This window comes from Amphiura filiformis, chromosome 2 (assembly GCF_039555335.1).
Source record: "Amphiura filiformis chromosome 2, Afil_fr2py, whole genome shotgun sequence".
Lineage (NCBI taxonomy): Eukaryota > Metazoa > Echinodermata > Ophiuroidea > Amphilepidida > Amphiuridae > Amphiura > Amphiura filiformis.
This window is the reverse complement of record NC_092629.1, coordinates 88,198,892-88,224,244: the sequence shown is the minus strand read 5'-3', so window position 1 is coordinate 88,224,244 and position 25,353 is coordinate 88,198,892. Positions and strand designations below refer to the sequence as shown.

General features: G+C 36.8%; 1 protein-coding gene across 4 annotated transcripts in view; it reads right to left on the bottom strand.

Moving 5' to 3' along the window:
• Positions 1–25,353, bottom strand: part of LOC140146788 (carbonic anhydrase 7-like) — a 43,162-nt gene that overhangs the window by 4,396 nt on the left and 13,413 nt on the right. Inside the window, exons 1-6 of one of the 4 annotated variants that reach the window (XM_072168671.1) lie at positions 12,452–12,572; positions 7,975–8,037; positions 6,614–6,655; positions 3,828–4,007; positions 1,052–1,197; positions 795–890 (exon numbers count right to left, since the gene is read on the bottom strand). In XM_072168671.1, coding sequence (XP_072024772.1) covers positions 795–890; positions 1,052–1,197; positions 3,828–4,007; positions 6,614–6,655; positions 7,975–8,037; positions 12,452–12,503 — 579 coding nt within the window. In that variant the 5' untranslated portion in view covers positions 12,504–12,572. Of the gene's footprint in view, positions 1–794; positions 891–1,051; positions 1,198–3,827; positions 4,008–6,613; positions 6,656–7,974; positions 8,038–12,451; positions 12,573–25,353 lie in introns of those variants that run through there. The other 3 variants (XM_072168670.1, XM_072168673.1, XM_072168672.1) reach the window with 3 other exon arrangements.

The following is a 25,353-nucleotide window of genomic DNA, read 5'->3' as shown; positions in this document are numbered from 1 at the left end:
TCGAATATCAAATAATCCGACACGCACGCAATGAAAATGTCATTCTTTTGGATGTGTTTTGTTCAAGCATTCCCTTGCATGTACACGGTTGTTTGATGTGATCATTTATTAATATTTCTAACAAAACATTATTATAATGTTCAATTCTAGACCTGAATAATATCAACAGCTATCACATTAATAAACTGTATATACATTATATTTTGTAGTAATTTTTAACATAGATTTTCGTTTCTATATCAAATTATTCATCTTTTTCTGCTTTTTTGTGGTAATTTTAATTCTATAAACTGTGTATTTCTGTGCAAATTGAGGGCGCTATTTACATATATTTCAAATTTAAATTATCCAAATAATATGAGTTCTGCCTTACAACAAAAGTTTTTTGAAAATTCCCCTGTTATTTGTTAGTCTGTTTACCTATGTTCTAATATCAGTTCACAAGTGTCTACCCCTTGTAAAGATACAAGATTTTAGATAAACAGCTCCATCATTGTTCAACTTTTCTTAAAAATGACCCAGATTAACATGTCATCAAACAACCGTGTGTATTTTTTACTTCTGACCCTGAAGTGAAAACGCTTTAAGGTAGCCCTATCGGATAGCACAACCACTGATATACTAGTAAACACGGATGGGCAATCGTAGGCAATATATTGTTGCTTAGTCCTAATTGATTTGTCAACGGGATATATACTGCAATTCATAAAATTAGTACCATATTTTGTCGACAAAAAGGTTTCGCAGAAAGACCATTACTCATAGGAGATAAAGTTCTGTTGAAATATTCTTACTTCAAGGAATACTCCCAATACTGCCAAACCATTCTTATGCCCAACTGCTTCTCCTATCGACTGGTAATTATCTCGGTCCCAATGGACGATGTGCATCTGTTTAAAGCAATAAAAAACTATCTGTTACTTTTTCAAATTTATGCGAATGATGATGTTTAACGGATACGGTAGCTTCCGCAGGATGAGAGCTTTTAAAGTAATAATCACCAATTAACACAAGTATCTTTATTTACGATGGCTCATGCATACAAACCTACCTCAGCAGGATAGTGTTTTCCATTCAGTGTATGTTCCGAACCTTGAGAGTCGATGCTCCCCCAGTGGAAGTGAAATTGCGCTGCCTGATAGGTTGACTTCAGAGGACCACCTTCAATGTAGTAATTACCAGTAAGATCTACCTGAACTGAAATGAGACAATTAGGAACTGATACTTTGCTTTACCCCGAGAGCATTAAAATGGCTGCATTTTGTACTTTAGGAGCACCTGTGGTGGGTCTTCGAAAGATTATGTACGGGGAAGTGCCACGCAGACTTTTAGATGCTGACTTTCTCTATACCCCCGCTCTACACGTACTTTTTGTTGTTTTTACACCAATTTTCCGGCTTGTTTGACAACCATTCTCATTATTCTATGATGTCACTTTTTGGTTCTTCCATAACTAAAATAGACACATAAAATTATATAGACTCTGAAATTGCATATGACTCGATTTTTAATCAGAATGCAAAAACGTAGTAAAACGTTGCATAAAATGCTGGTGCCTACAATTTCATGAATTTATAATGTTTGCAAAATGTTGCAAAAAAGCTGCACTTTTACCATAGGTAGTCGGTAATAACTCAAGAAAGGTACATCCTAGATAGATCACGATATACATTTTCTGAATCCTTGTGACTAAGGAAATACATTGGAATGGTTTTAACACAATTTGAGCAAGTTTGAAATTTGAAATCTGTGTAAAGTTCGATTACCTTTTCCCGCCAAAAGCTACTCCCATTGAATTGGTATCAGGCATTTTGTGTAGCCCATGATGTCAACTACCATTTGGTAAAAGTGCAGTTTTGCCCCCCCCCCCTTTAAGTGGTACTAAACACCCCATCTGAGGGGGCCAGGCTCATACACTATCAGAGAAGAAAATGTTAGGCTAATTGGATTTATTTAGAACAGTAGGTTTTCCTTTAAGGTTACACAAAGAAACGTATAAAAAAACGTTCTCAAAAACATAGTTTTCTCAGTAATCACACAGCGTAATATCGCAGCGAGTGAAATGTTGGTGCATTGGATGTAGCTTAACATTATTTTGGTTTGTTTATACAAATTTTTAGAATTAATTTGAAAATCCTTCGTTTAAATCCTTTTTACGCACCATGTTCACAAGATCAAAAACGCGTTCCATGTCGGTTTTTTTTCAAATGTGCGCCCCGTATAAAACCACGTCGAGTGATTGTTTTCTTCTTTTTTGTATTGTACTACAAATCGATCAAAGAAATAATGTTGCCATTTAACAGAACCAAATACAGTACCGATTAAATTTTAAAAGCCCGTTTTGGGGGAACATTTTCGAGAATCTTGCATGAGAAAAAACTGTTTTGTTACATTATCGATATCTTGATTGTGGAACGTTAATTTTGACATCTAACTACCTACATTATTTCTCAACTGTCTAACGATTACTCTACCATTTGATTTTTATTACAAATTGAAGCTACTTTGGCAAAAAACGAGTTTTTTCGTCATCGATGCGTCCAACTTTGCGAGGGCAATGCGCTTGTTTATCATAACAGCCTGTATGCACTATTGCATATTAGAGTAAGTTTGAGACCACCAATTTTCGTAAGCCCCTCCGTGGCGCAATCGATTACCGCGCTTGACTCATACTCTTCTCGACTATGTAATATTTGAGCTGGACAACTAGTACGGGTTCGAATCCCTGTGGTCCAATTATATTAATTATTTTCTTTTCTTACTTTTCTATTTTTCTGTCTTGTTCGTTTCTTTCTTTCTGACTGCAGTGATTGATTGTTTTTGCCGTTGGTTTTATTATTATATAATTCAGGAAAAGGCTTACTAGTCTAAATAGGCGCGGCCTTTTGAACAAATTAGATATTGGTTGTTGGTTTTGTTATTGTTGTTGTAGTTATTGTTGTATATATTGCATAATCAGGGTAGGCCTACTAGGCCTACTATAGCATATAGCAGCATCGATTTATTTCACGACAGATATCATCTAAGGATAATATTAAAAAAATTGAAAATTTAGAAAATACCATAGGAAAATAGCAGATAACCGGCTGCCCCACGGAAGCCCCTATCATGATTGCCTTCTCCCTATGCCTGCAACATAGGATGACTCACGTGACACGGTTTCATAGGTTCCTGGTCATTGTGCTTGTAGATTGATACACCAAGTACGCTTGAGTTCATTTTTTTTCTGCATGGCTGTTTCTATTATTAACTTACGCCCCTCTGGAATCAAGCCTTGAACATTATGTATAACCTTAAAATGTTAATTCATACCGAACTACAGCTCGATGAAAATTTATAACGCATACAAATTATGCAAAGTTGCATAAAGTGCATATGGTTGTGTCTATATTTACAATTTTATGAGAAGGGATACGATTTCTGTTAATTACACAACTTTTGTGGCACCAAGCATTAAAATCTAGAAGGGAATATTTATGCAAGGAACGAGCAAACAAAATGTTGGCAAAGCGCGTAAAATTTTGCGACTTTTTACAAAAGGCTGGACCCATTAGAGAATGAATTTGGAGAAAACCTTCTGATAATTACAAACACTGATTATCTATTTGTTTTCATGCATTGGAAGACATTCTTTGATGTATTACTGAGCTCAATCATCTGAAATTACTGGAGAGTGAGCCACCCAGGCTAGTGGCTCAGCATAGTATTTTATTAACAGAAGGTTTTCTCCAAATTCGTTTCCTAATGCCCTTCCGGATCTAGCCAAGACATCGATTATTTCTGGCAATTGTATGTTTCTCACTCTTTATCTAATATGTAGAGCTTACCACTATGTCCATTGTTGGTAAACTCCATCTGTGCGTTATCGGGTGTATCATCTGCTTCGTAGCCATGAAGCTTTACAGGTCCAGCAGCGCTGTACAATGCTTTTGTTGGTGTGATGTTAATTGGCGATTGCTCATTCCCAGCACACTGGTCCGGAAACAGTTCAGGCCAACTAGAGGGTCCTGGAAAACAATAATTACGAATAACTTATCAAAATATATCACCTAGGGAGTGATATAAACAGTTAATAATAAAATTGATATCTCAAATATACCCTGTTCTTGTGTAGGGATACGAGTGGTGAGTGTGGGGTTTGTTTGTTGATGTGGATGTATATATTGATTTATTTTCTGAGTAATTTTTCCTTGTCCCAGTGTGAGTGTTTTATGGGGGTGCCAAAGGTTGGCAGTATTTGTTTACATAATTTGTTCTGAGTGGCCTTCTTTTCCTTGCTCTTTATTTATCCTGAATGTATCTTTTACTTTTCGTTCTACAGTAGGCCAGTATACTTTTTGGAGGCTTTTGTAGCTTGGCTTGATCATTTTGCTTGAGCCTGAGCCTGCTGATTACCCAAATGTGCTTCCGCAAACATGTATACGCTCACACCCTTGCAAGTTGAGCGTTAATCCCTTCTATAGGTCGGCTGGTCTATGTCATCATGGGCTAACCTGCGTGGGGTGTGTAGATTGTTGGTATGTTCACATTGTTAACGTTATTATGGTGTCAGAGGATGATTTAAGGAAGCCCCATCATGCACTGCAAAAGTGTTATCACTAGAGTTTCAACTGCCACTTTACTTTTCAAATCCCATTGAATTCTATGCAAAAGATGTTGTTTAAGAATTGTGTGTGTGTGTCATTATTACTTGGTCGATTTCAGAACAAAAGTGATGTATGCATAAAGGATAATTCACACCTTCTGTAGATAACATAAAATGTGAAATCGACCAGCATTTTGAATGTGTTTTTATTGTAAATATATCAGTCCAAATTCAAATTTAACCATGCACGTCTATGCAGTGTGCGAGCAGTGGTGCCGTCGTTGCAACAATGGGACAGCACAACTCGCATAACTTAAACTTTTCAGTGCGCTGGGTATGTAAATTGTTGATGTGTTAACTTCGTTAACGTTTGAATTTTTGGTGAGGACTTTAAAGTCTACTTTGATGTAGTTTATGTTTCGGTTTATGTACGTATTATGAGTGTGGCTCTGGTGGTGGTGTACATGTGCGGTGGGTGAGTGTTTGTTTGTTTAAACGGTCTCTCCCTGCGGAGACACACTTGGGTCCTGATGGGACCAAGCTCAAACAAAATGTGTGTTGCTTAATGGGTGAGTGAGGGTGTATTGTGTGTCTTTGTGTGAGTTTGTATGATAGTTGGAAAATCAGCATGCATGGTAGCTCCTTGTCTAAAGAGGCATATCCTCGTGATAAAAATCTACGTCCTGGTTAGAATAATCTGGCAAGTTATAACAGTTAAATTAGTCAAATTTATACTCGATCGCTTTTGTATATAGCACATGGAATCATTGGATGCCTGATGTTGGATACTGAGCATGCGCGTGACTATAAATTCAACTTTAACATATAATCTATTAATAATATTTTGTGCATTTTACTAAGCTCCCAAACTGAGAGCTTGTTGTGCACTTTGTGATAAAAGCATGAGGGTTAGTCAATAGTCATGAAGTACAAGGGACAACATTTATTTTAAACTCTCAAGCGTTTATCACAAATTGCACAATGCTTCAGGTTAGTTGTACTATGAAATCCTCAGAAAAAGTCAACGCTCAGATCATGCAAATTTACCAATCAATCAAATTTGAATTATCAAATTCAGATGCAGGTTTTCTTCTTCTCAGTTTCCATGGTATAGATGAGTTGACTTCTGACATCAATGCCTGTCAGTATGCGCACGCATCGTTTTAATTTCCATTGTTTATTGCGCGCGCATTATATTTTGTTCAGGGCTCGTATTTGTAAAACTCCCGCCACATCACAATAAGGCTATTGAACAGTGCAGTGGTTGCATGTGGTTTATTCAAGCATATCGATATATCAGTCCCTTGCCTTTGTTGATAAACTTTGAGGTCAACTCATCTATACATATAGTTAGTAATACAACATCAATAATTAAAACAATTAATGATTAATGAATTAGTCTCAATGTACAACCACAGAAGATTTAAGAATATAATGCGATGAGGATGAGACCCCCCAAAAAAAACCAAACAAACAAACAAACAAATGTTATAATGTCACTACCGAACTTGAGGCAAACCAATATATAGAAACAATACATCGCCATGCACTTATTGGTTTTAAAAAATCAGTTGTGGGGGATTGCACGCATACTGAGATGTTGATGTGGCTAATATACGACCCCGAAGGGGGAGTATTATATTAGTCGCATCAACATCTCGGTACTGGTGCATTACTTTGTACAATATCTCAAGCAACAAGTGATACGCATTTATGAACCTATTTCATACACGAGAAAAAAATCCCTAGATTGTGGCTATTTTATAACAAAAGTGTCACTAAAAATGTTAGAAAAAGCGTGTAAATATAAGCGAACACGAAAGTACTGCGAGTACGCAAGTGCGCGCCCGGGCATCGTACACAGTTATTTGCACCGATTGGTTCTCGCTATCTAAGAATATGAAACCATGGTAATTAATATCAGAATGTGATCCGGAATACACACACACACACACACATATATATATATATATATATAATTAATGACGGACAATGGTTAGTTGTTTGCTGCACATGGGTTGTACAAACCTTGATCAACTTCCAAGTTGACTTGGAGGTCTAACAAGAACTCTGTCGCAGTTGGTAACATATACAAAATTGCAGGAAAAAATATATTTATTATTAATGTGGGACAATATCTAAAACTCGACAAACATTAACAGTATAGAACTGATTTCTATTTGAAAATATGATATTTTGGGCGGAGTTGACATTTAAAGTATCGCCCAATCTATAACTTACGATTAAAAACGTGAATCATGGTGCAGTTTTGTCCACGGCAAATTAACCGTGACCTTTTCAGCCATAAACCCGCTTAGTGAAGATTAAACCGAAATATGCAGTACTAACCCATTATAGTAATCGATTGTCCAATGCACATTTCTTACCACGTGGTAATATTAATCCAATGAGCGATCGAATTGTCCGCTACGGTCGACTAATCCAATCGATAATGACGCTATTGACATGTACGGGTGGAGCTTTTGGGGATTTTTCACTGGTTTGCTATCATTTACTCATCAAGGCGCTCCACCGTTATTATAAGGACTATGCTAATAACGTAGAAAATAAACCATACTTGATTGACAGAAAGTACTAAATTTGTACCTATTACGGTTTGGTGGCACTCCTCTTCCAAACGCGACCAAGTCAGGGCGGCCCGGTGAAGCAAAATGTGCATTGGATTAACACGGGAGTTTGGATAAGATGGTAGATTTCCTTTCTCATACAAATGTATGTTCCCCCGTTATTAAAGCTTGTACCGGATTAAAAATTCAGATATTTTGAAAAGAATAAGTAATTGAAACATAAAGCAAGTACTAAAATCAGAGCTTTTATACTTTTTGATATATGACGCTAATTAGTTCATCTCATATACCCACAGCACAGCGCTACTAGTACGGGTCAATTACCTATGTGAGTGCCCCTGTGTTGTGTGCATACATGTAGTTAACAATAACTGCATGATGTAGTAAGGGATGAAATCAAAACTCGACCGTCCGCTTAGAGAGTTCTAAATATTGGAGCGCGGTTCAACCGCCGGTAACCGGCGGCCGAGTTTTGATTTCATTTCTTTAAAGCAATATTGGCAATACCATTTTCAAATGCATTGTGGGATTCTGGTAAATTTCCGCATAGTTGAACTCTGACCTATCGGGAAAATTGTTGTTTTGTGCTTTATACAAAATATTTGTTTTATAATTATGTTTTACGAAAATTTAAAATATATTTATTTGTAATGATAACATTATTACAATAATATGGCTAGATGAATAATTAGTAATGCGCTAAGTCACAGTTTATTTGTACCACCACAATTTCGAATTTTTAAACTCTCATGTCGCTTATTCTCTTTTCAAATTTAGTATTACAATTTAAGCAACTATTACCTTTAGCTCCATGGTAGCTCCATTCTGCCACATGTGGTGCCCCATGTGATGCCGCATCTGATACTGTAAATACAAATACAATACGAGCGATATTATTGTTAGATATACTTTGAGGATACAAAAAGTATCGATTTTGATGGTATTTATTTTTATTTTTATTTTACCATGATTTCTATACTTAAAAGTTATATTACCGAATTATATTGCAGTCACGCATTAAACCCGGCATTTTTTCCAATACTAACGCGAAAATATCCAGTTTTCAGACTAATATTTTTGAAACACCATATCTGAACATTACCAAGTTGTAAAAACACATATTATAAATACGGAGACTAATTTTTCAAATATTTCTTGTGTTGTTGGTAATAATGTTCGCGGAAAACCACAATGTACCATTTTCTGGTTCATAATTAGATGGCAACTTACATGAGTAATAAAGATTTAATTAAATTAAAAGCGAAACTGTGTTGTAGACTGTCCCACAGTCTCGGTTCCATCTCTGGGTAAAACCACCTTCCCCTTCACTCAACAAATAATAGCCTCACACCACTATTGTTATAGTGCTCCTGGAACACTGTATGTTGATGATATTTCAATTAATCACCAGACCTACTCGTTTTATTGACCGCGAAAATTTGCTAGCAGCTCTGTACGGAGATTGTTTACTTTGTTACAGATTTTCCTGTTTTTGGTTGATTAATAACGTTATACATTAACAGTCGTTATCAACAACCGAGGGAGGGTTTGTTTGGTGGCATATAATTTGGATGACTTGAGCTAAACTATGCAAACAGGGATATCATCAGTGCCGGCACTACGGGGGGCATTTCCCACCATATTTTTCCTATCCCCCAGTTTGCCCCCTCCCACTTTCAAGGCAAATTTTGACAAAATTTGTTGATTCTGCCCCCACCCCCTGAAATTCATTTTGCACCCCCCCCCCATGCACCCTCGACAAAAGTCCCGGTGACGCCACTGGATATCATTTGGGAATAGCTCGGCATACTGGTTATGGTACTCGCCTTTGGGGTACATAAGGTCCCGGGTTCAATCCCTGGCGCTAGCGAGTTGATTGCAGCGCAAGATTCAACCATTTTGCGAGATAAACACACACACCCCCACACACCCACCCCCACACACAACTAGTAATGACAAATATTTTATTGCAAAACACATTTATTATGCATTTTTGCTTTCATTTTATTTTTAAAAAAATGGATAATTCCTGAATTCAAAATCATATTTGCAACACACTCTGTATTTTCTTTTGAAGTTTTCTAGAAAATTGGACTTAATTTTGTCCAGAATGAAAGTACACAGTGTTCAAACAAGATTTTAGATAAATAAACATCATTGTTCAACTTTTCTTAAAAATGACTCGGCTTTACATGCCATCAAACAACCGTGCTGTGAAATCAATAATGTTGGTACGTGGCCCCGGGACGTGGCGAAGTATACCACAGGGCCTCCCAATAATATTTAGCCTCATATGGATGGGCCCCCACAGTATTAAAAACCTTTAGGTGCCTATGAAAACATAGCATTGTATCATATTTTCAGCCTCTATGTCGATTAAAATGTTAATTTTTAAACCTAGCAACAACAAACGTAAGCGTTCTCAGTGCTGGTATTGACTGCATACGAAAAGTTTTAAAAGTTATTTGAAATGTTCATGACCATATTTGAAATCAACATAAAGAATTCATTAAAAGAGTCTAATATTGGTTCCGCGGTTCTTAAGATTTTCAGAAAAACAATACACAAAATCAAAATCAGATACAAAATCTTGCAAAACTTACGTACATGTAAACAGGAGACCAAACACCAAGTAGTGGCGAAACAAGATGTTAACCATTGTATCAAATATTTTAAGCACGAAGTATAAGTTTGGTTCTTTATAAAGTCTTATTCTGACTTCTGCTATTATATCCCAAGGTATATTTAGAATTGTGGAAGTGAACAATGAGACTATTTCGTCCGGGGGACGCCAAGCTATCGGTCCATGTGTAACATATGTAATCCTCCTGTGCGCCGCTATCATTGGCACCCATATGATATCATGCCGTATGTGAGCAGCAATTAACGTTATTGGTCTGTTTATAGTGGCGACCAATAACGTTTAATGAGATAAGCTGGCGCACTATAAAGAGCCTTAAACGCCGACATTATATTGTCGGCCGTATCACATACTGACATATTTGCAAAATACGCATTTCGAGAAAATCGGATTTGAAAATTGAGCGATTTTCATTTGCTGCATAATCTTAAATAAAAGATTATTGTCGATTAAAACCTGGTTTAAAGTAATGCAGATATACCATATTTTCAATGTAATCTTATCGCTATCAGAGCGACGAACTTATTCTGAAAATAATCAATATTAAATAAAATACGTCACTATGTGAAAAGGACTAATGCCAATTTCGCCATTCAGATGACAAATACGTCTCGCAAATTCGACACTATGTGAAACAGTTGTGCTAATACGTCACTATGTGAAAAGGACAAAACAGCAATTTTACCGATCATTGACAAAGTCGCGCACAAATACGTTGGGCGAGTACGTTACTATGTGTAACGACAAATTCTTCAAATTATAGATACGACATACTGCGATGGCGCAGTATAGGTGATCGGTAAAAAATAGTCGTCAAAACAAAGCATTCCGACAGATAGACCTGATTCAAAGCTCGTAACCGTCTCCAATTGAAGATAAAGAAGACATACCAGTACACGACACTCGGACCTAAACATTCCAAATGACACTACACTCCAACTGACAGTAAGACCAGGTTCTTGTGACCAGTCATTATCCTTATTCCAGCAGTGCAAGCTCTGCTCAGCTGACTCTAGCACAAGGGTCTGCTGTGTAATATAGGGGCACGCTGGTTTACGCCACTCATATCAGCTGTTCCTAGCTTGAAAGTAGGATGGAGTGGTTTGGTACCTTTAAAGTGGTTTATCCCACCAGAGTCGAGAGACCTCAGAAAATTATTTGATGCCTACCCAAGACCAGGGCTGTTAACTTTTTGGAATTGCTTGGCGTGAGACAGAGGCGTACCGGGATTTGCCGATTACAATATTCATTTTGACCCTTGATTATTTGAGCCTCGGCCCTCGAGAATCTGAAAAGCGGGGTGTGGGTGTGTGTGTGTGTGTGTGTGGGGGGGTGTGGGGGGTAGGGACAACACATTATTTTGACGATGGGGGGTAGGGACAACAAATTATTTTGACGATGGGTGACATTTTACTGATTTCAAAACTTTTTGCGTGAGATTTACTACCTAGGCGTGAGATTGTACTACCTTGGCGTGAGACCGTGAGAAAGTGACCCAATGCTTGATGCGTGAGACTCACGGCCAATGCGTGAGAGTTGACAGCCCTGCCAAGACAAGGAGATATGCAGTTAAAGAAATACTTTCCGAGACACCTTCAATGGATTGCTTATCTATATAAGGGTGAAATAAGGCTCCGAAGGTGACTGCGCTGGTGCTCTACCAATGAATTACCTCAGGATTGTTGATTATTGGATTATAATGGAAAATCACAGAACATCTAATAATTAGATGGTCTATGCGAAAATACACATAGTTTATTCATTTGCATTATTGATAGAAATTGTGGCAGTGACATTCATGTCCCAGGCAACATTTACTTTCCCAACCTAAGATAATGCTTTCATTTGAGATTATCAGGAAAACATGTTCAACTTAAAAGCAAATACGTAGTTGTAGCATGTCTGATTTGAATGCCCACAAATGTCTATTCCAAACCTCTAACTGGTTGTATTTAGTACCACGGGATTGCACGGGTCTCTTCGAACCAGTGATACCAAAATAAAAAGCCTCCATATGACGTAATTTAAGGGCGCTCTCTTAAAGTTGTGTCAACGAATAGAATATATATAGGGCAAAAATTGACTTTTGACTGAAAATGTTCTAATACCATTTTATAAGTGTCTACCCCATGTAAAGATGCAAGCAAGACAAAATGCGCCATCATTGTTCAACTTCAAAAATTGACTCAGTTTAAAATGCTATCAAAACAACCGTGCTGTGACTTCAATAATGTTGGTACGGGCCCAAGTATACCACATGCCTCCCAATTATGTGATAATATTTAGACTCATATGGATGAGCCACCACAATATAATTTAAAAACCTTTAGGTGCCTATGAAAAGCTAGTATTGTATCATATTTTTACCTTCCATGTCGATTAAAATGCTCATTTTTAAACCTAGTTTTCATGACCATATTTGGATTCAAAATAAAAAATGCATTAAAAGAGGATAAACAAGCCTAGTATTGGTTCAGTCAGTGGTTCTTAAGATTTTGAGAAAATATCTCAAAACTTATTTATGTTGAAGCGTATGGCTAGCAGCTAGCACGCAAAACAATATCAAATGAAACAACACAAAAAAATCAAAATCAGATATAAAGTCTAAGCATGCAAACTCTTGCTAAACTTACGTACAGGCAAACAGGAGACCAAACACCAAGTAGTAGCGAAACAAGATGTTAATCATTGTATCAAAAGTTTTGAAGCATGAAGTACAAGTTTGGTTCTGTGTACGTATGGTTTTCCAGAAAAATAACCATGGCTTTATATTGTCACCGAGTGGGGACAATACATCACTCTTGATCGATGTCACATGTCACGTGACCATCATAGACCAATCACTGCCTTAGTTTCGCTAATTAGTATTGACAAATTAGCTTGAGAGGGAGGAATGATTAAATTACTGACATCTGTCCGATGGATATGAATAAAATGCGCATTAAAACAAGAAATGTCTTTAAAAAAGACAATGCCTCCGATATACCACCCTCTGTATATTACACGTATGCCATTACCCCTTGGAATAAAAAAGAACGTTTAGGGGGGCTGGCAAGGGAAGGGGGGTCCCAAATTTACAAAAAATCGGCGTCAATGCGACTCGCCTATTTCGGCACTAGGCTAATTGTATGCCCCACCACCGATAGGCCTACACCTTATAGGCATATACCCCCTATTAAAAGGGCATTTCGTGATCCACACCTCATCCCCCAGTTTTTAAAGAAAAAGTTGAGATTTTTACACCACTGGAAACCTCTGGCTACATAATGTTTATGTACAAAAACTTTCTTGCAGATTAATTCGTTCAGCAAAGATATCGTGAAATTTTAATTTCGTTGAACTGGTATACCAGAACGAAATTACAACACAGTGGAGCAGTGTAGTACACATAATCCGTCGGCTGTATTCCATAGTGGCGTATAGTGATTTTTGGTCATTTTTTTGAAAATTGGCATATATGTTTTTAATGATGTTCTCTTTCATTTTTCTAAGTCTCATCAGTCAACATTAGCTAATTAATTAGTAATTAATTAATTAAATGTGGCGTATAGTTGCAAAGTGATATTTTGTGTTTTCCATAGTGGCGTATCGACCATACGCCACTTTTTATGCACATTTTATAATTATGAAATATCGGCAAAAATGAAAAACATTGTATGTCATAGTGACGTACACGTATCGGACCTATACGCCACTATGGAATACAGCCGACAAAAAGTAACGCCATAGGGATTACACGGCGACCGAGGTGGCGTAGGTTAACGTTAGGTTAGGGTATTGCGTTTTGCATGTTTTCCATAGTGACGTATAGTTTTATGCTTTTTGTTTTCAGTTTGCCAGCAATATTATGCATTTATTTCTTTTGAAAAATATATAAAAATAAAATCTATTTAGTTTACTACAGAAATTTCACATCATTTACAGAATAAATATTCAGCAATTTATTTTATGAACTTTTGAAAACTAGATACAAATATCTGACACGTGTTTTTTTGAATTTTTTGAATTTTTTGATTTTGACCAACTTGAGAAATTTTAACCAAAAACTGGTTGAAAAAATGCCCAATTCCAATTTTGTTGGAAGTTTATCGAAATGCAAGAAAATAATAATAGATAATAAATTCCATTAGGCCTACAACACTGTACGTCAGACATTATGGTAAACCTGCCGAAATACCGTGATTTCGGCAGTCCCGTGATTCGGCAGCTGCCGAAATCCCAGGATTTTGGCGCAACAACATCGTATAACGGCTGATGACAGAGCTTCTGCGCTATGAGAATATTCCAATGCATAATTCATGAATGGCGCCACTTGCTACGTGTTTCTAGAATCCCTATAGACGAATCCAACGAGCCAAGTCATGGTCAGGATTTGGTCGGACATCTTTGGGTAGCCGCTAGCACCAACCTAGTGTTTTGAGCGTCCAATTGTGCAAATAAAAGCCGCCTAACACCTAGAGAAGATGCAAGGACGAGGAGGGTTAATAGAATAATAGCTAATAATATATATATAATGGAGATAATTCCGCAGGTAATCCCGTCGCATCTATTCATACATAGTCCTTTTGTTCGCAAGTACATCAATGCATAGATACCGCGTGTAGTTAATCCGATTATTATGTCACTTCAACAGCGAATAGACCATGTAGAAGCTTGTAAACTTAAATCATTCTTTTGTCTACCTGTGTTTTCGCGGAAGGTGTAAAACGGGTGATGAAATGCAGTTTAAAATTTCCGCCAAGGCCGAATCATTTCACATTTTGGGTGCATTGTAGCCGACGGCTACCCAACTAAAGGCTGCTAGTCAGGTGTAGGAATGCGTGGATTTCGATTCCTCTATAGAATAAGATTAATTTTAATGCTAATTTATTGCACATAAATTTTTGAAATTTCATTTTAGGGAAATGGCAATAGAAATTAGAGTACTTGTCAGAATAAAAATTTGTCACGCATATAGGACAATCGGCCTATGCCGCGCAATAGTGCGGCTTTTTGGGTGTCAATTAGAAAACATACTGCCTCTCGGAGGCAGAAATACTAATAACAAACATTTACAATTCATGAGCTCACATACCAGTAAAAGGAGACCGACAATTAGGTAGTGTCGAAACATGATTTCGTCCAATGTCTCAAATGACACCTAAGCTGGAATTACACTCATTTGCGAGCATTAGCGACGAGCGACTGACTTCTGACTAATAAAGTGGAGCACCTTTTCCGACGCAACAGAAATAGCTGTTCCTTATTGGTCAAAATTCAATCAGGATAAATTCAATCGCACTTCGCTCAATAACTAAGTAATGTACAGCAGCTTAATGGTCTGAGAACATAACACATTAGAGCATTTTGGTGGGATGTGTTCATGTTGAGTCTGTCCGAGACAATTATTTTGATATCATATCTAAAACGTAAACGATAGTGTCTTATGAAATTATTATGATGGTTAAAGGCGCATGATGTATAAAGCTCAAAGTTTTTTTTTCAAAACTAAAAAATAAAAGTGTGTGAAAAAATAGAACAATTCATTAAACAAGTTGTAGTATACCGTAGAATTCCGTCTAGAAGCATATATGCCTCTAAACGAGGGTTTTTTTAAACGAAATATATGAAAGGCCAATACCCTTCTCAAAAACATTGCAATAGATTGGTCTTACAAATATACATGTTTGTACAGCCGCCTTTATATAGTTGTTCAAACTCCAAATAACGTTTTTGTTGAGAGTGTCTGCCTCTTGTCTCTTGTGTCAAAAAACCTCGTTTAGAGGCATATATATGCTTGTAGACGGAATTTTACGGTATTTGACTCGGACTTTCAGATATGTAGTTTTTATATGTACTAATTGATAAGAACAAAGTAGTTAACTGGAATCCTGGAAATTTCAAAGCTGACCTTCTAGATAGGTAACCATACCCGATATGGGGGTGGATATAAAAGGCCAGATAGTTAACATGAATTTATCAAAAATCGTGACATTTTCAAAAATATTCACGTAAATACATTATTTCAGATTGAACAATATAATAGTAGATCTTCACCAATTTTGATTAAAGAGTTTTACTTCAAGTTCGTTAGGTCGTCTTTTTAATCATTTCTATCTACCACTACGTATGAGTATCCACTCGTATACACCCATTTTTTCTGAATTTTTCTTCTTTTCAATGACTCTTAAAAACGGGATATATTACAGTATCACAATGGTGAATAATTTGTGCAATTCCGAGCCTCTATACATCATGTATAATATTAGGCCGCTTTTAAATGCATTGTCATTGCAGCTGTTTCTGTTTAATAAAATTCAACACTTTTAATGTGTTTTCAAGTTATCGTTGTACCAATTGTAATTGTACAAATTTTATTTGTGATATTATAATACTGTATATATTTGAAATTATCGGCAAAATATTAGACATTTGATATTTTCCACACCAATGTAGAAGATTTAAGAATACTATTCCACAGAGGGAGTGTGTTTTTCAAATGGAATTGGCTAGCATTATGTTTCAACCCGTAGGACAATACAGTTCATGGCTTTACCTATATCTTACACAACTGCTTCCATAGAGGGGCCTGGGTTTCAGATGGAATAACCCATTGCTTCTCCTGTTCTAATATTTCAGTATTATGCAGGTAGGAATTTTACATTTGATTAAAAATGATAATAATTGTACATTAAATGACTTGAGACGGGTCAGAGTGGAGCATGACCTAACAGTAGCAGTGTTTACACTCAAATATCATGAATATTGAGACAAATAAAGCTGGCAGACAAGAAGAATGGTACCAGTTCCAAAAATGAGATCCTAAAAGCTCAACTTAAGCTATGGGGGTGTAAATTCCGCCCATGTGCATCATTTTTTTTTTTCGGGAGGAGAAAACGCTCAAAGCGTTCGTTTTGATAATGGCCGGAACTCACGAACCACAAGACATTATGGAAATACAAAGGTTTCCTTGACTCATTTATTATAAGATTAATGTATTAAGCAGTGCATTGCATGTTTTTAATCACAAGGCTAAAACTGTAACAATATGGCTTCCACAATCTTGCTCGCCTTAAGGCGGGTCGGAGGGGAGCATGATCTATCGGTTTTTGAAACAATTATTGAGACAAATAAAGCTGACACACAGGATAAATGATATGGATTCTATAGCCTTGATATAAAAGATATCATTTCCACAGATGCATGCACACGATTTGGTTTCGGGCGGAGAATTCTACTATTAAGAAATACACTACAATATTTGGTTAAATGTCTAGAAATGGTAAAGTATGGTTCATGCCAACTGACTCGCCTTAAAATGGTAGAAAATATTATCCAGATCCAGGTGTATTTAAGAAATCAATAAACTCGGACTTCATACTGAATTACCGTCCGGTAAATATGATTAACGTTGAAATTACCATCATTAAAGCGATTTTGGTGGTAGTAAGTTAATACTGAATTTGGTGGTAGTAAGTTAATACTGAGTTACCGCCCGGTAAATATTATTAACGTTGAAATTACCATCATTAAAGCGATTTTGGTGGTAGTAAGTTTCAGCTTACGAGCCGCATTATTTCTCCTATAAAAGTTTATTAACATGACTGTACGTTTTTAGAAAATTAGTAGATAGATTGCGATTTCCAAACGTACGTATCGAATGTACGTGGAATCTATTCAAAACCACTCTCCTGTGACGGGATTTTGAATGCTACGTTTGGAAATCGCAATGTCTCTAGTATAGCTAACAAAATAAACGTCTATAAAAATCCTTACATGACGAAAGGACGGGCCAGTAATTACATGGAGCCAGTTGGCGGTTTGTTTGAGCGTTTTGGTAAACCACATTCCCCCTCAGTTGGATGAGCGTTAAGGTAGCTGCCTCGGATACAACACCCTTGCAGAAAAATAGCTCCTGTGTCAGATCAATCAGGTCTATTCATTTAAATCTTTAACATAACAAAGAAAAGTATTTTCACCACCTATTTTAAGAGTCTTATAAGCAGGGGCGTAGCCAGCTTTCTGGGTCGGGGGGGGGGTGGGGGCAAAATAAAATTTCGGGGGCAAAAAAAAAAAAAATTGCAGTTGCATCATACAATACAACTGTATTAATATCTACGAGCTTCCCGAAAAAGGCCTTAAAAGGGGCTTTATTGTTACAATGTGCGCGCGCGGAAAATTGTTGTCTTTTATACTATTTTGGCCCTGAATTTTGTTAGAAAAGGGACTCCGTGCCCTTTTTCTTTTCCTTTGCCCTCGTGATTTTCTCTTTCAATTTTGTCAGAGGGGCACTTTTTTCTTTCACTTTTTGTCAGGGAGGGGGCACTCTGCCCCCCCCCCCCCCCCTCCTGCTGGCTACGCTACTGCTTATAAGATTTGTAACAATTCTTATGTTTTTCTTTATCTTTTGAAAATTCCCTTAATTTTGACAGTTTTTGATTTTTTTTTGCCCACTTAGGAAGGAGCTATGGTTACCAAACTTTCAGGGATGGTAAATAAGCTTAATATCTAAATTCTCTCGTCATTTTGTTTTGTCTCGTCACTTTTTGAAAAAAATAATTTTTCATTTTAGGGAATGTTAGAAACACTGTAGCTTAAAATAGAAACACTTAATTGGAAAAAGCTGACGAGTGAATTTAGATATTAATCTTATTTACAATCCCTGAAAGTTTTGTAACCATAGCACCCTTCCCTGGTGGCTAAAAAAATCCTAGCATTTAGGTAATTTAATCAAAATATAAGTTAGAAAATAAACTTGGTTTGTATTATTCTGTGATATATTGGCAGCAAAATGAAACTTAAAACTTTTATATACAACTATTTTAAAGGAGAGAAAAATCAGTTTTAATAAAATCTTTGTTTTCAAACATGTGGCTATTTTGAGAAATTGGCAAAGTGCCAAAAGACCTTCCCTGTAGTAATTCAATGGGATTTTGAGATGAAAAAAAGTTGCATAAATCAAAAACACTTTTTGGAAAAAAATTAAAACTTGGCAGTAAAGTTTTCTCCTTCTTCATAACAAGAGTATCTCGTCCACAACCAGAGTATCATTGCCACCTGCATCTATCATAAATGGATAATGGGTGATTGGCTGCTGTTAAAGGCCCATTCAGTGATTTCCTCCTCCGGACGATCGTAAAAATCATCAAAATTCCGATTTTGATATTGTCATAGATGTGCTAAAATAGCCTGCGAGTGGTTCTGCCGAAAGCCGTGTATTTAAGACAAAATAAGACATTTTACACGAATCTGTAATTTAGATACTGACATTATCTAAATTAGCTACATGTATTTCAATGGGGCTTCGACTTCGTCAGTACTGCTGTTTTCTTCGTGTTTTTTGCCAAATTTGTCATTTCAAAAATACCAAATGACAATTTGAATGACTTATCCTTCACTTTTTTAAGCATTTTATAAACAATTTTAATTTTTTTACACTTGTGCTGGGATCACTGAATGGGTCTTTAAATAGTGTTTTTAAAAAGATTTTTGATAAATTTGGGTGTATATCACCAACTCTACATTAAACATAATCAAACTATTTATCAAGCTCGCTTGCTATGTCTATCAAGCATGTTTCAACATGTAACACTATTCATCAATTGAGTGGCTTAGTATAAAAACGGCGTATGGCACATTTTTGTGAAAAATTAGGTTTTCTGTGAAAGTGTCATAGTGACCTCTATTTACGCCGTTTTTATACTGCGCCACCAGAGGCAGATTTAAGGAAAAGGGCCCTGTCAGCAAAATATCCGGGGCCCAAGTAAAGAGTTGACGCGGAGCATTCCTGATTTTTTTTTTTGGTCGGGAGGAGGGCAAAAAAAAAATGGCCAGTGAGCATTAGTTCAGCGCAATGTTATGAGATTATGTACGCGTTTTGCGCGAATATTCATTCCATTTCATACTATTTGAAGTAAAATTTGATACATGTACATTTGGTGAATTTCGCGCGAAGCGCGCGAAAATGTGCAATTTCACACTATTCTACCCAAATCGGGGTTGATAAGATTCATACTGCAGTTACTGTCCGTTTTCCTATACACAATACACAGAGCTCTCACAACTCACGCGTGACCTCTACAAGTAGTGTATGTTAGAAGTATAGGCAATTGCCTAGTTAACGCCACTGTGTGAAAAATAACCGGCCAATATTTAAAGTATTCTCTGAAATATAGTTTTGTAACATGTCCTAAATTTTTAGCTAATTTAGGTGTTTGGAAATATTCGCACTTTTGTGTTTTAGGAAGGATATGTAAACGACAGATAACACCAAAAAATATGAAGAAATTATTTTCAAACCATGTTAAGTCTGCAAACCATTATGCTTCTCATTTTCAAGAACGCTGGTTAACAATAAGCACACTCATTTCGTAAACAAAAGCGCACACATATTGTTACCTTGCGTTCGCTTTATAATCGTTCACCAAACTGAAACTATAATACCAGCTCATTGCTCATTGTACAGGTAAAACAGAAACATGTGTACTACCAGAGAAGATCTGATTTAATCAGTTGATCTGTTTTCAATGAGTGTTATCTTGGTTTAATAGCTTTTAATGGGGTTTTTAAGTCCTGCAAAGTTCGTGGTGAATTCTACTGTAGACATGACTGCATCATGTTGTGAGAGTTTAAACGGTAGGTACTAAAAAACAAGGAATATTTCCTTTTCTGTTTTTGCTAGATAGTCAAGCAAGCAAAATCCCAGATTAAGGTCCAGAATCAGTTTTAATATCATAATAAGTCTGACATCAGGGAATAGGAAGCTAATACGTTAGTACATGTACGCGTGAATTTTGACATCATGGGGGATGGGGTTGGAAAAATTCTGAAATCCAGGACATTTTGCCAAGAAAACAAGTTTATGGTACAAATGCGCGTGAAGCGCGTGAACATTTTTGCCATTTTGAAACTAAACTGTTAAAACATGGTGCAAAAGGGGGAATTTATCCCCCCTCCCCAATACACCCCACCGGATCTACGCTGATGCACCTTAGTCTGTTTTAGCCCAAAATGAAGGTGACATTTGCTATATAGAGGGCCAGTGCGCTTTGCGCGGGCAAAATTTTACCCTATTTTGGCCCAAAATATGGTGTTTAGGTCTAAAAAGGAAGATGCACAGGGCAATTTTTGGGGCCCGGGCCTGGGCCCATCTGGGTCCTGTAGCCCATAATATTTGACATTATGGGGCTCATGTACCCATGAAACACTGCCCAAGTACTGGGTGTACCAACGTAGAACCATGAACTGTTATATTTGCTTTAAATTACTTTTTTAAAACATTTAGGCCCTGGGGCAGAGGGCCGCAAATGTTAAACCAAAGGGCCAAGTGGGCCAATAATAGTTGACCTTTGGAGCTCATGTACCCATGAATAGTTATTGAGAAACGAATGGTCCTTTGTATTGACATTTGGTCCCCCGGGAACTCTTGATCTTGGATACCTGCTGGGCCAAAATTGGGAAAATTAATATCTAAGAGGAAAGACCTTTAGGCGTATATCACGGTCCACATACGGGGTCCTTTGTAGTTTTAGAGCCAGCTTTGATGATGATACCCTTATATCTAACATTGGGGGCCCTGGGCCCATACTAGATGACCTACTTGTATTTTGATAATGTATAATGCTCTAGGTACCATATCGTAGTCCTGATTCTATAGAAATTATATTCCCAAATATTAAATTTGGCCCATGGGGTCCTTGACCTTTGACCGTCTTGCTGGGTCCAAAACGGGCAAAATTAAACTTTTCAAGAATCATAAATAGGCCTACTGGCATAAATAGAATGTCCTCTTGCATGCACGGGCATATATATATAACCTTTTCAGTACTATTCTACCAACCGCACCTTTGAACCTGGCAGAAAACGATTAAAGCAAAAAACAAACAACAACAAAAAGCAGAGGGGCCCTTTGGCCAAAATAACAGGGGGGCCTTGTCAGCACTTGCTGACTTGCTGACAGCTTAAATCCGCCACTGTGCGCCACTCAATTGTTTAATTTCAGGCCATCTGTAGAATAATGCTTTTAAGGCCAGAGTAATGGAAGACACATTCGTTCACGCCCGAATTTGAGATTTCTTGATATTTATCAACACTAAGATGTATTCTTTCACTTGAAACTAATAAAATACAACTTGCTAATATTTACTCGTATTTTTGCTTGATTTGTTTCACTCTTTTCAACTCTAAAAAGTCACATGGCTCAAGACAGCTTAGTAAATTGGCGGGCACCTTGTAATCTACGGTAATCTTTGATTTCAAGTCATTTTATGCTTTGGTTCACGTATTATATAGATCCCTGTAAAATCGGACTCCTATATCCACTGCGGCGGTTAGCGAATCCGCTCTGTTGACCGAGAGGGCAATGCCCGTGCTGAGCCGGGTCAAAGTTGATATCGAACGTATGCGGGCGCACTCCTTTTTTCTGTTTGGATCCGCCGTGAATAGTGCGGCTTTTTGGGTGTCAATTAGAAAACATACTGACTCTCGGAGGCAGAAATACTAATAACAAACATTTACAATTCATGAGCTCACATACCAGTAAAAGGAGACCGACAATTAGGTAGTGTCGAAACATGATTTCGTCCAATGTCTCAAATGACACCTAAGCTGGAATTACACTCATTTGTGAGTAGTAGCGACGAGCGACTGACTTCTGACTAATAAAGTGGAGCACCTTTTCCGACGCAACAGAAATAGCTGTTCCTTATTGGTCAAAATTCAATCAGGATAAATTCAATCGCACTTCGCTCAATAACTAAGTACAGCAGCCTAATGGTCTGAGAACATAACACAGAGCATTTTGATGGGATGTGTTCATGTTGAGTCTGTCCGAGACAATCATATTGATATCATATCTAAAACGTAAACGATAGTGTCTTATGAAATTATTATGATGGTTAAAGGCGCATGATGTATAAAGCTCAGTTTTTTTTTCAAAAATAAAAAATAAAAGTGTATGAAAAAATAGAACAATTCATTAAACAAGTTGTAGTATACCGTAGAATTCCGTCTAGAAGCATATATGCCTCTAAACGAGGGTTTCTTTAAACGAAATATATGAAAGGCCAATACCCTTCTCAAAAACATTGCAATAGATTGGTCTTACAAATATACATGTTTGTACAGCCGCCTTTATATAGTTGTTCAAACTCCAAATAACGTTTTTGTTGAGAGTGTCTGCCTCGTGTCTCTTGTGTCAAAAAAACCTCGTTTAGAGGCATATATATGCTTGTAGACGGAATTTTACGGTATTTGACTCGGACTTTCAGATATGTAGTTTTTATATGTACTAATTAATAAGAACAAAGTAGTTAACTGGAATTCTGGAAATTTCAAAGCTGACCTTTTAGATAGGTAACCATACCGTAAAATGGGGTAACTTCGGTCAGCGGGGTAACTTTGGTCGGTCAAATATATATTTTTAAATGGTCATATTTTCGTACAGCAATATTGTTTTTAGTCATATTTGGTGTCAATTTATTAAGAAATATGTTTGGAAGAAATAATAGTCGCTCATGTGTAATTTCCTTGAAATTTACGAAAAAAGCGGGATTTTTGACCAAAAATCAGCATTTTTTTACATTTTTTTCAGAAAAAATAAAAATCGATATTTGTGAGCAAGGATGTGTGTTTGATTAATTTTGCAAGGTGTCAAATGTCACAAAAACAACAACTTGCCCATATTCAGCGAAGATCAATTTTTTTGATTGTTTTTCCTTCATGGAATGTAATACTGTGACCAAAGTTGCCCCAAAGGCGGGGTAACTTTGGTCAGGTCATTTTGAACCGCTAGGGCACCCTTACAATATTATTATAAAATCTTTTTCAACTTCAAGGTGTAGAAGCTAACCCTAATGTCACAAAAAAGAGTTAATTAGAAATATAATTGGTTTTGTTTGGAAGCAGTGGTTTTTTTAAAAAAAACTCTGAAAAAGGGTTATATATGGGGGTGGGTATAAAAGGCCAGATAGTTAACATGAATGTATCTAAAATCGTGACATTTTCAAAAATATTCACGTAAATACATTAGGCCTATTTCAGATTGAACAATATAATAGTAGATCTTCACCAATTTTGATTAAAGAGTTTTACTTCAAGTTCGTTAGGTCGTCTTTTTAATCATTTCTATCTACCACTACGTATGAGTATCCACTCGTATACACCCATTTTTTTCTGAATTTTTCCTCTTTTCAATGACTCTTAAAAACGGGATATATTACAGTATCACAATGGTGAATAATTTGTGCAATTCCGAGCCTCTATACATCATGTATAATATTAGGCCGCTTTTAAATGCATTGTCATTGCAGCTGTTTCTGTTTAATAAAATTAAACACTTTTAATGTGTTTTCAAGTTATCGTTGTACCAATTTTAATTGTACAAATTTTATTTGTGATATTATAATACTGTATATATTTGAAATTATCGGCAAAATATTACACATTTGATATTTTCCACACCAATGTAGAAGATTTAAGAATAATATTACACAGAGTGAATATGTTTTTCAAATGGAATTGGCTAGCATTATGTTTCAACCCGTAGGACAATATACAGTTCATGGCTTTACCTATAGACGAATCCAAGTAGCCAAGTCATGGTCAGGATTTGGTCGGACATCTTTGGGTAGCCGCTAGCACCAACCTGGTGTTTTGAGCGTCCAATTGTGCAAATAAAAGCCGCCTAACACCTAGAGAAGATGCAAGGACGAGGAGGGTTAATAGAATAATAGCTAATAATATATATAATGGAGATAATCCCGTCGCATCTATTCATATAGGCCTACATAGTCCTTTTGTTCGCAAGTACATCAATGCATAGATACCGCGTATAGTTAATCCGATTATTATGTCAATTCAACAACGAATAGACCATGCTGTGTGTTTTGTCGAAGGGAACTGTATTGTGTTATTCTTTTGTCTACCTGTGTTTTCGCGGAAGGTGTAAAACGGGTGATGGAATGCAGTTTAAAATTTCCGCCAAGGCCGAATCATTTCACATTTTGAGTGCATTGTAGCCGACGGCTACCCAACTAAAGGCTGCTAGTCAGGTGTAGGAATGCGTGTATTTGGATTCGTCTATATCTTACACAACTGCTTCCATAGAGGGGCCTGGGTTTCAGATGGAATAACCCATTGCTTCTCCTGTTCTAATATTTCAGTATTATGCAGGTATGACATTTATGAATTTTACATTTAATTAAAAATGATAATAATTGTACATTAAATGACTTGAGACGGGTCAGAGTGGAGCATGACCTAGCAGTAGCAGTGTTTACACTCAAATATCATGAATATTGAGACAAATAAAGCTTGCAGACAAGAAGAATGGTATGAGTTCCAAAAATGAGATCCCAAGAGCTCAATTTAGGCTATGGGGTGTAAATTCCGCCCATGTGCATCATTTTTTTCGGGAGGGAGAAAACGCTCAAAGCGTTCGTTTTGATAATGGCCGGAACTCACGAACCACAAGACATTATGGAAATACAAAGGCTTCCTTGACTCATTAATTATAAGATTAATGCATTAAGAAGTGCATTGCATGTTTTTAATCACAAGGC